The 13,772-nt window shown below is 69.1% G+C and overlaps 1 protein-coding gene across 2 annotated transcripts in view; it reads left to right on the top strand.

The window, feature by feature from the left end:
* Nucleotides 1-285: 285 nt before the first annotated feature.
* MUC5AC (mucin 5AC, oligomeric mucus/gel-forming) overlaps nt 286-13,772 on the top strand; it is a 30,747-nt gene continuing 17,260 nt past the window's right edge. For both annotated transcript variants that reach the window (XM_021082583.2, XM_085010421.1), the window contains exons 1-30: nt 286-390; nt 1,827-1,901; nt 2,582-2,641; nt 2,817-3,078; nt 3,362-3,476; nt 3,717-3,807; nt 4,529-4,638; nt 4,732-4,942; nt 5,037-5,162; nt 5,348-5,465; nt 5,744-5,882; nt 6,063-6,173; nt 6,532-6,601; nt 6,859-6,996; nt 7,079-7,243; nt 7,562-7,656; nt 7,999-8,125; nt 8,307-8,565; nt 8,643-8,695; nt 8,941-9,041; nt 9,213-9,364; nt 9,492-9,630; nt 9,722-9,835; nt 9,921-10,100; nt 11,181-11,420; nt 11,597-11,753; nt 12,108-12,236; nt 12,445-12,607; nt 13,021-13,064; nt 13,155-13,343. In XM_021082583.2, the coding sequence (XP_020938242.2) occupies nt 318-390; nt 1,827-1,901; nt 2,582-2,641; nt 2,817-3,078; nt 3,362-3,476; nt 3,717-3,807; nt 4,529-4,638; nt 4,732-4,942; nt 5,037-5,162; nt 5,348-5,465; nt 5,744-5,882; nt 6,063-6,173; nt 6,532-6,601; nt 6,859-6,996; nt 7,079-7,243; nt 7,562-7,656; nt 7,999-8,125; nt 8,307-8,565; nt 8,643-8,695; nt 8,941-9,041; nt 9,213-9,364; nt 9,492-9,630; nt 9,722-9,835; nt 9,921-10,100; nt 11,181-11,420; nt 11,597-11,753; nt 12,108-12,236; nt 12,445-12,607; nt 13,021-13,064; nt 13,155-13,343 (4,006 nt within the window). In that variant the 5' untranslated portion in view covers nt 286-317. The remainder of the gene's footprint in view (nt 391-1,826; nt 1,902-2,581; nt 2,642-2,816; nt 3,079-3,361; nt 3,477-3,716; nt 3,808-4,528; nt 4,639-4,731; nt 4,943-5,036; nt 5,163-5,347; nt 5,466-5,743; nt 5,883-6,062; nt 6,174-6,531; nt 6,602-6,858; nt 6,997-7,078; nt 7,244-7,561; nt 7,657-7,998; nt 8,126-8,306; nt 8,566-8,642; nt 8,696-8,940; nt 9,042-9,212; nt 9,365-9,491; nt 9,631-9,721; nt 9,836-9,920; nt 10,101-11,180; nt 11,421-11,596; nt 11,754-12,107; nt 12,237-12,444; nt 12,608-13,020; nt 13,065-13,154; nt 13,344-13,772) is intronic.

Here is a 13,772-nt window from a genome sequence, read left to right on the forward strand (position 1 = left end):
AGCAGGAACTCAGGGGTCCGGTGGCACGGACGTGTGCCCAGGAAGGTCCAGGGACGGGGGCAGGAGGACACAGGAAGGCCAGGACTGGGGGACCCTCAGGAGCCACGTCCCTCCTGGCAGACACACCCATCTCTGCCCACCCTCGGCCACCCGCCAGCCTGAGGCGAGTGCCCAATATTTACTTGGGTGAGGGAACCACGGGCCCTGCCCGCCCTCCCACGTGTAGCCACTGGGACTGGTGCCAGCGCTGGGACTACAAAAGGCTCCTGCCGACGCTGAGCCTTCCTCAGAGGCTGCCCCGGGGACTCCCCCAGACCATGGGTGTCGGCCGGAGGCAGCTGGCCCGGCTCTGGGCCCTGGCGCTCACTCTGGCCTGCGCCCAGCGCTCAGGTAAGGCTCACGCGGGCTTTCCCGGGCGGTCCCTGACCACGGCCTGGAGCCCCTGCAGCTGCCCCCCGTCCGAGGGCGGCCCTGGGCCCGCTTGGCCAGAGGTCAGGCCGAGTGCGTCTGCAAGGGCCCCTGTTCCAGCCGCCTCCAGCTCGTGGGCTTGGGGAGGGGCTCCACCTGCAGGGGTTAGGGGCTTCTGAGGTTGGGCTGCTGCCCTCGGCTGGGGGAGCAGCCCAGCATCTCTGAGCCCCCTGAGCTCCCAGGGCCTGGACTGCGCGTGCTCGTCTGCTCTCACAGTCCCCCGCCCCGCAGGGCCTGGCAGAGCTGCGCCCCCCCCCCGCCCCCCACCACACATCCCCTCACCTGCTCCCTTCCCTGTCTGGGCCTCGGGGTGGGGGGGCCTGGGGGACTCAGTCCTGGGTGCTCGGTGTGACAGCAAGGCCCAGGCCACGAGGGTGATGGGAGAGGTTCACGGCCCCCCATGGCCCTCTGGGGCCCCCTCCCCTCTCCCCTCTGAGGCCCCCTCCCCTCTGGGCCCCCTCCCCTCTGGGCCCACGCCTCCCAGGGCACAGCCGGGCCCCGATGGCTGTGGGGTGGCTCCCGGCTCCTGGAACCACAGGGCGCATCCTGAGCGCTTGGCAGCTTGGGGGCCACGACATGGCGCAAGGTCCCCGCTGCCCCAGACGGCCCACACAGCCCGGTCCCCAGCCCCTGCCGCTGCTGGGCAGTCCCAGAGCCAGCACGACCTCTCTCTGGTCCTCGAGCGAGGCAGCCCCACCGTGTGTCCCCTCGACACATGTCGGACGCAGCCAGGGTGCCCTGGGCGCGGTGCGGAAGGGAGGGAGGGGCCGTGAGTGAAGCTCTGCGCCCCCCCCAACCCTCCCAGCTCCAGAGCCGAGCCTGGGCCTTGCCCGCGGGGCTCGCGGCACCTCAGGGGTGGCCTCTGAGGACCCGGAATCAGGTTCTCGGGGTGGCCTCAGGGCCCACCCGGCCGTCCCTGGGCCCCGCCCCTGCAGAGGCCCGAGCACCCCATTTGGGCGCAGCACCCACCATCCCTGCTCAACCCGAGTCGCCTCAGCCCCGCATCTCCCCCGTCCACTCCCTCAGTGGACGGCTGCTGCCGTCTGCCCCCGATGTCCCGAGCGGGGGATCCGTACCTGGCCCTGCTGGACACTCAGTGGACCTGAATGCATGACGAATGAGCAGCGGCCCCTGGAGAAACCAGCTCAGGCCCAGAGACCCCCCGAAAGCTCACGGAACCCGCTGAGGGGTGGTCGGGGATGGCGTGACTCAACCGAGGGCCCGGGCGGCCTCAGGCTCTGGTTGCCTGAAAGAGACCCTCCCGGCCCCCCCGGCACCCCGAGAACCCCACCATCCTGGCCCTTCTGTCCCCACTCCGTGCACCCCCTGAGGCCCTGCTGCGCCCTCTCTTCACACAGGCCAGGCCGGGGACAGCTCTGCAGACCTCGGCCGTGAGAGCCCAGACCCGCCTCCTGCTCTCCAGGGGCCCGGTGGTGAGTGGACCCCTCACGTCGGAGCCCTGCCTTCACCCAGGCGGGCAAAGAGACCCACCCTATTTGCCTTGGGTGGCTTCCAGCCGGCTGGAACTGGTTGGAACTGGGAGGACCCCCTACCCAAGCCCCGGTCGGTCGGTCGGTCGGTCGGTCGATCCCCTGGGGCCCCCTGCAGGCTGCCTGTCGGTCGTGGCCGCAGACAGGGCGGCCGGCTGAGGGCCAGGAGACGTACAGAATTCTTCATTTCTCCCTGGTTAACTCCCGCTGCTTCCGGGGAGGCTGGGGGTGGGTGAGGGGCAGCTCCTGGCATGGCCAGACGTCCCCGAGCAAGGCGAGGCCTGGGGGACAGACCCACCAGCCTCCGTGAGCCTGTCCCTAGCGGGCTCCTGGGAGGCTCACCTGTGCCTGATCTCAGCGCCACAGCCCCTATAGCCTGCTGTTGATTCAGGCATGGTTGGGATTCCAGAAGCAGGGAGCCCCCAGTGCAAACAGCACCCTGGGTCACGCAGGCATGAGAGCCGTCGTCGGCCACCGCCGGGCTCCTCTGCTGCTTGGCTCTGCACACGCGGCAGAATCCAGAGGCGGCTTGGAGCCGCCAACTCCGGAGTCTCTGGCGGCCGAGCTGTGGGGGGGGGGGGCAGGGGGCTGTGTGTCACCCGCCCTGTTTCCTGTTTCCCCAGGTGACCTCCTCCGCAAGGTGACCGTCCACCCGCCTCTGAGGACCACCCCCGTGGTGCGAGGTGAGACCCGAGAGGCCGGGCGGGGCCTGTGCTGACCTGGGGGGTGCGGCTTTCCGGGGGGACAGGGCCCGAGGTCCCGGAAGACCGGGCCCGGGGAGCGGCACAGCCTGGACCCGGGCTCGTGGGCGTGCAGGCTGGGCACGGGCAGAAAGGCCCTGCTCTGCTCGGCCCGCAGCCCTGAACGCGGCGCACGGCGGCCAGGTGTGCAGCACCTGGGGAGACTTCCACTACAAGACCTTCGACGGCGACGTCTTCCGCTTCCCGGGCCTGTGCAACTACGTCTTCTCGGCGCACTGCGGCGCCGCCTATGAGGACTTCAACATCCAGCTGCGCCGTGGCCCGGCGCCGAACGCCACCGCGCCCAGCAGGGTCACCATGAAGCTGGACGGCATGGTCGTCGAGCTGACCAAGAGCTCCGTCCTGGTCAATGGCCGCACGTGAGTCTGGGCCCGGGACGGCCAGCGCGCCTCTGGGCCACGGTGGGGGTGGTGCCCCAGAGGGGGGCCAGGCGTGGCGCCCCCCCCAGACCCCTGCCCCTCCCGGGGGCCCCCGAGCTCTCATTCTGTCCCTGGAAGTGGTCCCTCCTCCTGCTCTGACCCCAGAGCTCCGGTCTCCCGTCCCGATTGTGGGCACGGTGGCCTTGTCAAGCCTGCGACTGCAGGGACCCTCACTGCCCAAGGTCCAGACCTTTGTGGCCTGAGCTGGGCCCTCTCTCCACAGAATTCAGCTGCCCTTCAGCCAGTCCGGGGTCCTCGTCGAGCAGAGCAGCAGCTACGTGAAGGTGGTGGCCCGGCTGGGGCTGGTCTTCTTGTGGAACCAGGACGACAGTCTCTTGGTGAGGGGGCTGGGCCTCGCCAGGGAGGGAGGAAAGGGCTCTGGGCGAAGGAGGCGGGCAGGACTTCCGGCGCCAGTGACGATGGGCCCCCGGGGTCCGCACGCCCCGTGGAGACCCTGCGTGTGGCGGCCTTTCCTCCAGGGCAGAGCCCAGCTCGAGGCCACGGCTTCGTGGGGTTCTGGGAGGAGCCCCCCAGCCGGGCCCCTCGTCTGTCCTCCCTGACGGGTCCTCCTCCTGCAGTTGGAGCTCGATGCCAAATACGCCAACAAGACCTGCGGGCTCTGCGGGGACTTCAACGGCATCCCTGTCTTCAACGAGTTCCTCTCCCACGGTAAGCCCAGGGCCATCCGCTCCGTGCCCCCCAGGCTCCCCGGGCTGTCGCCCTGCCCCCACTGCCCCCCCCACAGTGAGCCCCGGTGGGCGCTCCCCGGGGGGCTGTCTTCCAGCGACCAAGTCCCAGGTCTCAGTCCTAACAGCGCACACAGCCCTGCGCACTCTTGGTCCAGCGTGCACACACGCTGCACATGCTCACGGGCACACACCCACCTCCACACGCTCGCAGGAGGGCAGCCCCTGGGCCCCCGATCTCAGTGCCTGTGCACACACCCTCCCCCAAAATCGAAGGCTGCCTCCAGCCAGACCCTGTCACTGCTTCTTGGTCCTTGAGACTTGGCCACCAAGCAGTGGCCTTTCCCGTGACCCATACCCCACGTAGCCTCTGATCCTGGGGTCCCCTCTGCCAGGCCCACGAAGCCCCCCACAAGCCATCCATGTGGGGCTGCCATATGCGAAGCCTGCTGAGGGCCCCGGGGCAAGGGCTCACGGTCCAGTCCCCTGGCCGTGTGTGGCCCCGGCTCTCAGAGGCCGTTAATGGGCAGGCCTCAGCCCGCTGTCCTGCAGCCCTGAAAGCCTGGGGGTTCCTCGTTTCATCTCTGGACTCCAGAGCTGCCACCCGGCCTGGCGGTGTGGATGGGGAGGCGGGTGTAGCCAGGACACCCCAGGTGCGCGGGGGGTAGGACCCCACAAAGAGCCCAGCGCTGTGCTTCCGGCAGATGTCAGGCTGAGCCCTATCGAGTTTGGGAACCTGCAGAAGATGGACGGCCCCATGGAGCAGTGTCAGGACCCCGTCCCTGAGTCCCCCGTGAACTGCTCGACCAGCTCCGTGAGTCCCCGAGTGAAGGGCTGTGCAGGGCGGGGGCTGTGAACCAGGGGACCGCCTGTGCCTGGACTGAGCCGGCTCCCTGCTGTCCCCCAGGGCATCTGCGAGGAGATGCTCAGCGAGCTGTTCCCAGGCTGTGCCGCCTTGGTGGATGCCAGCAGCTACCTGAACGCCTGTCAGCATGATCTCTGCCGCTGCCAGCAGGCCAACCTGACCAGCTGTCTCTGCCACACCCTCGCCGAGTACTCCCGCCAATGCGCCCACGCCGGGGGGCAGCCCCTGGACTGGCGGGGCCCCCACCTCTGCCGTGAGTGCCCCGCGCGGCCCCGGCCCTGCCAAGCTGTCTCGCCTCGCGCCAGAGGCGGGCAGGCCGTGACGTGGGCCGGTTCCCCTCCCCACAGCCCAGACATGCCCCCAGAACACGGAGTATCGTGAGTGCGGCTCGCCCTGCGCGGACACCTGCTCCAACCTGGAGCACTCCCAGCTCTGCGAGGACCACTGCGTCGCCGGCTGCTTCTGCCCCAAGGGTGAGAGGGACCCCTCCTGGCCCCCCACCCCCAATCACGCCAGTGTGTCCTGGCTTCTCTGGAAGGAAGGTCTCTCTGACCCGGCCCGAGCACGCCTGGGTCTGAGGACCCCCGCAGGGCAGGGCCACCGCGGGAAGAAGGCCAGGTCCCTCCACGCCTGCCACACGGCCTGCCTGCCTCTGCAGGGATGGTGCTCGATGACGTCGGCCACACCGGCTGCATCTCGGTGTCAGAGTGCTCCTGTGTGTACAACGGGGTGACCTACGCCCCGGGGACTGGCTACTCCACGGACTGCAGCAGCTGGTAGGACCCGGGGCCCTGCTCGCCCCTCCCTAGATGTGCCCTGGGGCCGCCCTGCTCTCCGGTCCCCAGAACCTTCCTGGATGGGCCTTCTGGGACAGTGGCCCAGACTGTCCGTCCTCCCCCCTCGGGGCCCCGGGCGGAAGCCAGCGGTGCTCCAGAGGCGCTGAGGGGCTCCCGTCTCTGAGGTGACGCAGGTGGGCCTGGGCCAGACTCTTGCCTGCCTGCCACCTCAGGGGTGTCCCTGAGCCAGCACCCACGTGGTCCCTCCCTGCTCTCAGCACCTGCTCTGGAGGCCGGTGGAGCTGCCAGGAGGTGCCATGTCCAGGCACCTGCTCGGTGCTGGGCGGCGCCCACTTCTCCACGTTCGACGAGAGGGAGTACACGGTGCATGGGGACTGCAGCTATGTGCTGGCCAAGGTAACGGAGGCGTCCGGCCTGGGCCACGGGTCCTCCCGCCTGGGGCTGGGCCCGGGGCAACCCTGGGGTCCCTGAAGCTGAGTCCTCCAGGAGGGCACCCAGCTCCCGGCGGGCGGGGTGGTGGGGAGGACGAGGCCGCCTGGGGGCCTCTGAGCACCGCGTGGGGACCTGTGCTTGCAGCCCTGTAACAGCAGCGCCTTCACCGTGCTGGCCGAGCTGCGCAGGTGCGGGCTGACGGACAGCGAGACCTGCCTGAAGAGCCTGACTCTCAGCTTGGCCGGGGGGCAGACGGTGAGTGCAGGCCTGGGGCTGGGGGTGCGGCCTCTGCCCAAACCCCTCATCCCACGTGGGCAGCAGGTGGCCGCCACGGCCTGAGGCATGTTCCCCTCCCTGTCTCCCCCTCTTGTGGGCCTTCTGAGTGACAGTCCCCAGAAGGAACAGCTCAGGGACAGGCACCGGCTTTGCCTGCCCCGAGTGGCCCAGGAAGCATCACTGAGGTCCACTTCTTTATATGAGTAAATCTCCTTGGTTTGCATGTGACCAAAAAACACCCAGTCCTCGCAGAAAGCTTAGCCAGGCGGGAAGGGCTGGGTCAGGAGCCTGGGGCCGCAGGGGCGGTCAGGGCGTGAAGCCAGCTCTGCTTCTCCAGGTCATCGTGGTCAAGGCCAGCGGGGAGGTGTTTGTGAACCAGATCTATACTCAGCTGCCCGTCTCCACAGGTGAGGGCGCCCGCCCTGCCCCCCATCCCATCCCTCGGGTCCCCTGAGACCTGGTCCCTGCGTCCCCCCCCATCCCGTCCCTCGGGTCCCCTGAGGCCTGGTCCCTGCATCCCCCCCCATCCCATCCCAGCGTCCACCCCCCATCCCGTCCCTCGGGTCCCCTGAGACCTGGTCCCTGTGTCCCCCCCATCCCATCCCTGCATCCACCCCCCATCCCGTCCCTCGGGTCCCCTGAGACCTGGTCCCTGCGTCCACAGCCAACGTCATGCTCTTCAGACCTTCCACCTTCTTCATCATCGCCCAGACCCAGCTGGGCCTGCAGCTGGACGTCCAGCTGGTGCCCGTTATGCAGGTGTTCGTGAGGCTGGCACCCCAGCTCCGGGGGCACACCTGCGGTGAGTGGGTCACGGTCCGAGGCCCCCAGCCCACCTATGAGGCCGAGTGCAGGGGGTCCTCACGCTGCCCTCCCCTCCCCAGGCCTGTGTGGGAATTTCAACAGCATCCAGGCAGACGACTTCCGGACCATCAGCGGCCTGGTGGAGGGCACGGCCGCCGCCTTCGCCAACACCTGGAAGACCCAGGCCGCCTGCCCCAACATCAAGAACAACTTCGAGGACCCCTGCTCCCTCAGCGTGGAGAACGGTACGTGTGTCCAGCAGCCCCGAGGGCCCACCTGGCGCTGGGTTCCGGGCTCCGCTGCCCACCGGCCCGAGGTGAGCGTCGGGCCGGTGGACAGGCTTGTCCACCTGGAGGAGGGGAGCAGGGCGCAGGGCGGCGGAGGATCCCCGCACCCTCGCGCTGCGACCAGGCTGGGGGGCGCTAGGGGAGGAGGGCCTGCTCGCAGCTGGCATCACTCTACACGGAGCGGCGGGAATTGGGGTATGAAAGGCTGCGTGCCCCCGGGGGAATCTGGCTGATGTCGCTTCCCAGCAGCGCTGATGGCGCCCCCTCTGTCCACAGAGAAGTACGCTCAGCACTGGTGCTCGCGGCTGACCGACACCCACGGCCCCTTCGCCAGGTGCCACGCGGCTGTGAACCCCAGCACCTACTACTCGGTACTGCCACCCCCCTGCCTCTCCCCTCGGGCCACGCGGCCGCCTCAGGGTCCCAGGGCGTGGCGATGGCCTCTGGGCTCAGCCCCCCGACCCCACTCACGTGCTCACTGAGCCAGGCAGGCACGGGTGGGAACGAGCCTGGGGTCTGAGGCTGACCGCCCGGGGCTGGACGTAGACTGCTGGGCCACCGAGACGAGGAGCTGGACCTCCCAGCGCCGCCCCCCGCCAAACCGCGGAGACGTGGCGGCAAGAGGCGGTGTGCACGTTCTGCTGAGGGAGCGGGGCCCCTGTGGGGGCGCTCGGCGTGCTGAGGGGTCCCTGATGTGCCTCCTCCCCCCCCAGAACTGCATGTTCGACACGTGCAACTGTGAGAAGAGCGAGGACTGCATGTGTGCGGCCCTGTCCTCCTACGTGCGGGCCTGTGCCGCCCGGGGCGTGCTGCTCAGCGGCTGGCGGGACGGCGTGTGCAGTGAGTGTGCGGGGTAGATGGTCCATGCCCCATCCTCTGACCAGACTCGGGGACCAAGGAGCACCCAGGCCAGGACCCCCGGGGCCCCCGTCAAGGACAACAGGCCTGGCGGGAACAGAGGAAGGGCCGGGGGACGACCACTGCCTCTGTCCTGAGTGCGTCCCCTGCTGGCCTTCCGCAGCAACGCCCACGGCCACCTGCCCCAAGTCGCTGACCTACCGCTACCACATCAGCACCTGCCAGGCCACCTGCCGGGCCCGCAGTGATGAGGGGGACGCCACCTGCAGTGTCAGCTTCGTCCCTGTGGACGGCTGCACCTGCTCCAATGACACTTTCCTGGATGACACTGGCAAGTGTGTGCCAGCCACCAGCTGTCCCTGCTACTACCGGGGCTCCGTGGTGCCCAACGGGGAGTCACTGCACGACGGAGGGGCTGTCTGGTAAGAGCCCCTGCTGAGGGGGCGGGGAGGGCGGGGCAGGTGAGGCCCAGGGACGCTCTGACACCCTCTCCTTGCAGCACCTGCACCCAGGGCACACTGGCCTGCATCGGAGGCCACGACCCCACTCCAGGTGAGCAGGGCGAGGGAGGGGCAGGGGCCCTCAGCTACCTCTGCCTGAAGCTAGGGGTTAAACGTCCATGAGTCAGCCAGGCTGAGCCAGAGAGGGGTGGCAGGGCTGTGTGGGCACACAGCCTCGCACACGCTGCACGTGCAGGCACACATGCCCCAGGGTGGCCAGGCTCTGCCACTGGGGACCCCCTCTGAGCAAGGCTGGCAGGCCGCACCGGGGTCCCTGACCGGTGCCTCCATCCCCAGTCTGTGTTCCGCCCATGGTCTACTTTGACTGTCGCAATGCCACGCCCGGGGCCACTGGGGCCGGCTGTCAGAAGAGCTGTCACACCCTGGACATGGACTGTGTAAGTGCCCCAGGGATCCCCCCAGCCCCCACACCCCTGTGGAGCAGCTCACTCAGGCCGACCTGGGGGACCCCCGTCCGAGGGCTGCTGACCCACCATCCATGGGGCCCCTGGCAACCCAGGCCGAGCTGCAGATGCCGGGGTCTGCTGAGCCGTCACCCTCGCCCACAGTACAGCTCCCAGTGCGTGCCCGGCTGCGTGTGTCCAAGCGGGCTGGTGGCCAGCGGCGAAGGCGGCTGTATCCCCGCGTCCGACTGCCCCTGTGTGCACAATGAGGCCAGCTACCCGGCCGGCCAGACCATCCGCGTGGGCTGCAACACCTGGTATGAGGGCGGGGAGGGCCCCCTGCAGCGGGAGGGGCAGCCCAGCCCGCGAGGCCCACTGCACCCCCCGGCAGGCCCCTGGCGCCCCTAGGAGGAAGGCTTGGGCCTAACGGGTGTGCTCCCCCAGCACCTGTAAGAACAGGACGTGGCAGTGCACGGACCAGCCCTGCCTGGCCACCTGTGCTGTCTACGGGGACGGCCACTACCTCACCTTCGACGGGCAGCGCTACAGCTTCAGCGGGGACTGCGAGTACACGCTGGTTCAGGTACGCGGCCTCCCAGCTCTCCCAGCCCGCGGCCCGCTGCGCGGCCCCAGGCTGGGCGCTCAGCCCGTGCCCGCCTCGCCCTGCCCCCCAGGACCACTGCAGCGGGAACGGCAGCGCCCAGGATGGCTTCCGTGTCATCACCGAGAACATCCCCTGCGGCACCACAGGGACCACCTGCTCCAAGGCCATCAAGCTCTTCCTGGGGGTGAGCAGGGCTGGGCGGGGGCCCGGAGGAGGCCGCTCCCCCACGGCCCAGCCAGGACTCGTCCTCACCGGCCCCACCCCGGCAGAGCGACGAGCTGAAGCTGAGCGACGGCAAAGTGGAGGTGATTGAGACGGACCCCGGGCAGCCGCCGCCCTTCGCCATCCGCCAGATGGGCATCTACCTGGTTGTGGACACGGACGCCGGCCTGGTGCTGCTGTGGGACAAGAAAACCAGCATCTTCCTCACACTCAGTCCGGAGTTCAAGGTGAGGCCCCGCCCGCACGGATGCCACCCCCGAGGGCCGGCTGGAGATGGGGTGCGGGACGGGAGAGCCAGAGCCAGAGAGAGAGTCAGAGACAGAGACAGAGAGACAGAGACAGAGAGAGACAGAGAGACAGAGACTCAGAGACAGAGAGAGAGAGACAGAGACAGGGAGAGAGACAGAGAGACAGAGACAGAGAGACAGACAGACAGAGAGTCAGAGAGGGAGAGACAGAGAGAGAGTCAGAGAGAGGGAGACAGAGAGACAGAGAGAGACACACACAGAGACGGAGGCAGGAGGACCGAGAGGTGACAGCGGGAGGCCCCCAGCTGTGTCCGGGTCCTGTGGTTGTTCCAAGAACAGAGACAGAGAGACAGAGAGAGACTCAGAGACAGAGAGAGACTCAGAGACAGAGAGAGAGAGAGACAGGGAGAGAGACAGAGAGAGGGAGACAGAGAGACAGAGAGTCAGAGAGGGAGAGACAGAGAGAGAGAGGGAGAGACAGAGAGAGAGAGACTCAGAGACAGAGAGAGAGAGAGACAGGGAGAGAGACAGAGAGAGACAGAGAGAGGGAGACAGACAGAGAGACAGAGAGAGAGTCAGAGACAGGGACAGAGACAGAGACAGAGAGAGAGTCAGAGAGAGGGAGACAGAGAGAGACACACACAGAGACGGAGGCAGGAGGACCGAAAGGTGACAGCGGGAGGCCCCCAGCTGTGTCCGGGTCCTGCGGTTGTTGCAAGAAACGATCGCAGTCTGGTGGCCCCTCCGTCCGTCTGGACCCCGGGAGTCCATGCGGAGGCTCCAGGGGAGGGTCCTTCCCGCCTCCTTCGCTGCCACCCAGGCCCTGTGTCTGACGTCCCATCTGCCTTCGCTCGTGTGCCTCTTGTCCTGCAAGGACCCCAGCCGCTGGATTGGCTGCCCCCACGGGACACCTCATCCGGACGCGTGGGGCCCTGCTGTCTCTCGGAGACCCCGGCACCCAGGGGATGCCCTGGGGGACATGCAGGGCCCTGGGGGAGCGGGGGGCGGTCACGGGACCCCTCCCGCGTGCGCCCTGAGCCCGTCCCTCTCTGCGTCCAGGGGAGGGTCTGCGGGCTGTGCGGGAACTTCGACGGCAACGCCCTCAACGACTTCACCACGCGGAGCCAGTCCGTGGTGGGCGACGTGCTGGAGTTCGGCAACAGCTGGAAATTCTCCCCGTCCTGCCCGGACGCCCGGGCCCCCAAGGACCCCTGCACGGCCAACCCGTACCGCAAGTCCTGGGCCCAGAAGCAGTGCAGCATCATCAACAGCGCCACCTTCAGCGCCTGCCGCGCCCACGTACGCGGGCTGGGGAGGAAGGGACAGAAGTGGGGGCTGGCTCTGGCCACGAGGACCTGTGCGGCTGGCCATGTGGGACCACAGACTCCAGGGGCAGGAGGCCCAGCCGGCAGCAAGGCGCCGTGCTCCCCGAGAGCCCGCGGGACAGTGGCGTCTAAAGCCTCTCTCTCCCGCAGGTGGAGCCGGCCAGGTACTACGAGGCCTGCGTGAGCGACGCCTGCGCCTGCGACACAGGGGGCGACTGCGAGTGTTTCTGCACGGCCGTGGCTGCCTACGCCCGGGCCTGCCACGAAGTGGGCGTGTGCGTGTCCTGGCGGACCCCGGACATCTGCCGTGAGTGCCCCGGATGCGTCTGTCCGGGCGGGTGGGACACAGGGAGTTACAAGCCCTGTTGGATGTGGCGGGGCGGGGGGGGGAGGGCTGAAGGGAGCCCAGCCGGGGGGGTGTATCGGGGCGGCCGGACACCCTCCCACTGGCCCCTGGCCACAGCGCTCCCGGCCCACGTCCTCTGAGGCCCCTGGGAGCTGCAGGGGAGGCTATGGTGTCTTTAGAGCAGCTCGAGGACTAGGTCAAGCTCGGGGTGCCAGGCCCGGGCTGCCCCCCAGGGCCAGCAGTCTGCCGCCGTGCCCCCCAGGCTGAGCGCCCCCCGGGCTGGGCGCCCGCCCTGAGCTGCCCTCTCGCCTGCAGCCCTGTTCTGTGACTACTACAACCCCCAGGGCCAGTGCGAGTGGCACTACCTACCCTGCGGGGCACCCTGCATGAGGACCTGCCGGAACCCCCGCGGCCAGTGCCTGCATGACATCCAGGGCCTGGAAGGTGGGTGCTGCCCTGCTGGCCGGGAGGGGCCGTCCCTGGGGGTCGGGCTGGGGTCTGTCCCGGGCATCCTGGGGCCCTGGCTGCACTCCTTCTGACACCTGGAGGTGTCTCTGCGGGTGTGGCCTCGCATTCCCCGCGGTGCTGTGGGCTGGGGCCGGGGCTGGTGGGGCGGCGAGGCAGCTGGGACTCAGGCCTCTCTGGCCCACAGGCTGCTACCCCAAGTGCCCGCCAGAGGCCCCCATCTTTGACGAGGACCAGATGCACTGTGTGACCTCCTGCCCGACCCCGCCCCCACCAGCGCCCTGCCGTGTCCAGGGCAAGACCTACCGGCCGGGCTCCACCGTGCCCTCAGACGAGAACTGCCACTCCTGGTGAGCGGCTGGGCCAGCCCCGAGGAGCCTGGAGCATGGGGGGACTCGACCCCAGCCCACTGCCCCTGGGGAAGGCCTGACCCCGCCACCTTCCAGCAGGGCCCAAGGGGTCCCCCAGCCTGCGTTCCCTGTGGGGTCCAACAGGGAGCTTCCTCGTTGCAGGATGACGGTGGGGGGCCTGGGAGTGAAGGCAGGGGGCGGGAAGGGAGCTGAGCCCTGACGCTGCCCGAGGATCCAGGGCACAGACTCCCTGGAGAGCAGGCCCCGCAGGATCTGGCCATGCTCGGACCCGCCTCCTCGGGTCGTGGATTGGAAGGGCTCCCTGAGCGGGCGTGACCTCTGGGGCTGAGGCCAGCCCCTGGCGGGGGCCGGCCCTGTGCCCTCAGACTGGACATCTGTCTTTCCGTCGCCAGTGTGTGCACCGTGAGCGGCGTGCAGTGCACCTACGACCCTGACGGTGAGTGGTGGGCGGCCTCCCTCGCCCCGGGGGTCTCGGGGCCCTGCCTGCGCCCCAGCCCCTAACCCCTGGGCGCTCTGCTCCCCGCAGCCTGTGTCTGCACCTACGACGGGCGGCGCTTCCGGCCGGGGGAAGTTATCTACCACACAAGCGACGGCACGGGGGGCTGCATCTCCGCCCGCTGTGGGGCCAACGGCACCATCGACAGGGGCGTCTCCGCCTGCAGCCCTGCCACCCCCACCCCCCAAACCACCTTCGTGTTCTCCACGTCCCCGCTCGGTAAGGCACACACCCAGCACCGGCAGGGCTGCCCGCGCCCTGAGGGGCAGGAGGGGCAGAGGGCAAGTCCCTGGCCTGGTCGCCCCGCAGCCGGGAAGGGCCGGCTCCTCAAGAGGTGGCCTCAAGGCCCCCTGGCAGGACCAACCTCCCCTGCTCTGCCCTCCCTGCCCACTCCCACCCCTCCGCCCGGCTCCCAGCAGGGGGGAGGGGCCGCTCGCAATGGGGTCCCAGGCTGGCCCGGGGACGAGGCCCCGGAAGCACAGCGGGGAGCCCCCACCCGGATCCACGGCTGTCAATCGCCCTTCGTCGCACCAGTGCCGCGTGCCTCTGAGCCCCCGCCTCTCCCAGGGCCCCCTTAGGGCCTTGCTAGGGGCTTTCCCTGCAGGTAGAAAGCCCCGAGACTCTGGCTTTCGGGTCCCACATGCAGAT

Source organism: Sus scrofa, chromosome 2 (assembly GCF_054392235.1).
Source record: "Sus scrofa isolate SSC_HxYL_T2T_F1_AM1 chromosome 2, Sscrofa_HxYL_maternal_Yorkshire_Landrace_v2.0, whole genome shotgun sequence".
NCBI lineage: Eukaryota > Metazoa > Chordata > Mammalia > Artiodactyla > Suidae > Sus > Sus scrofa.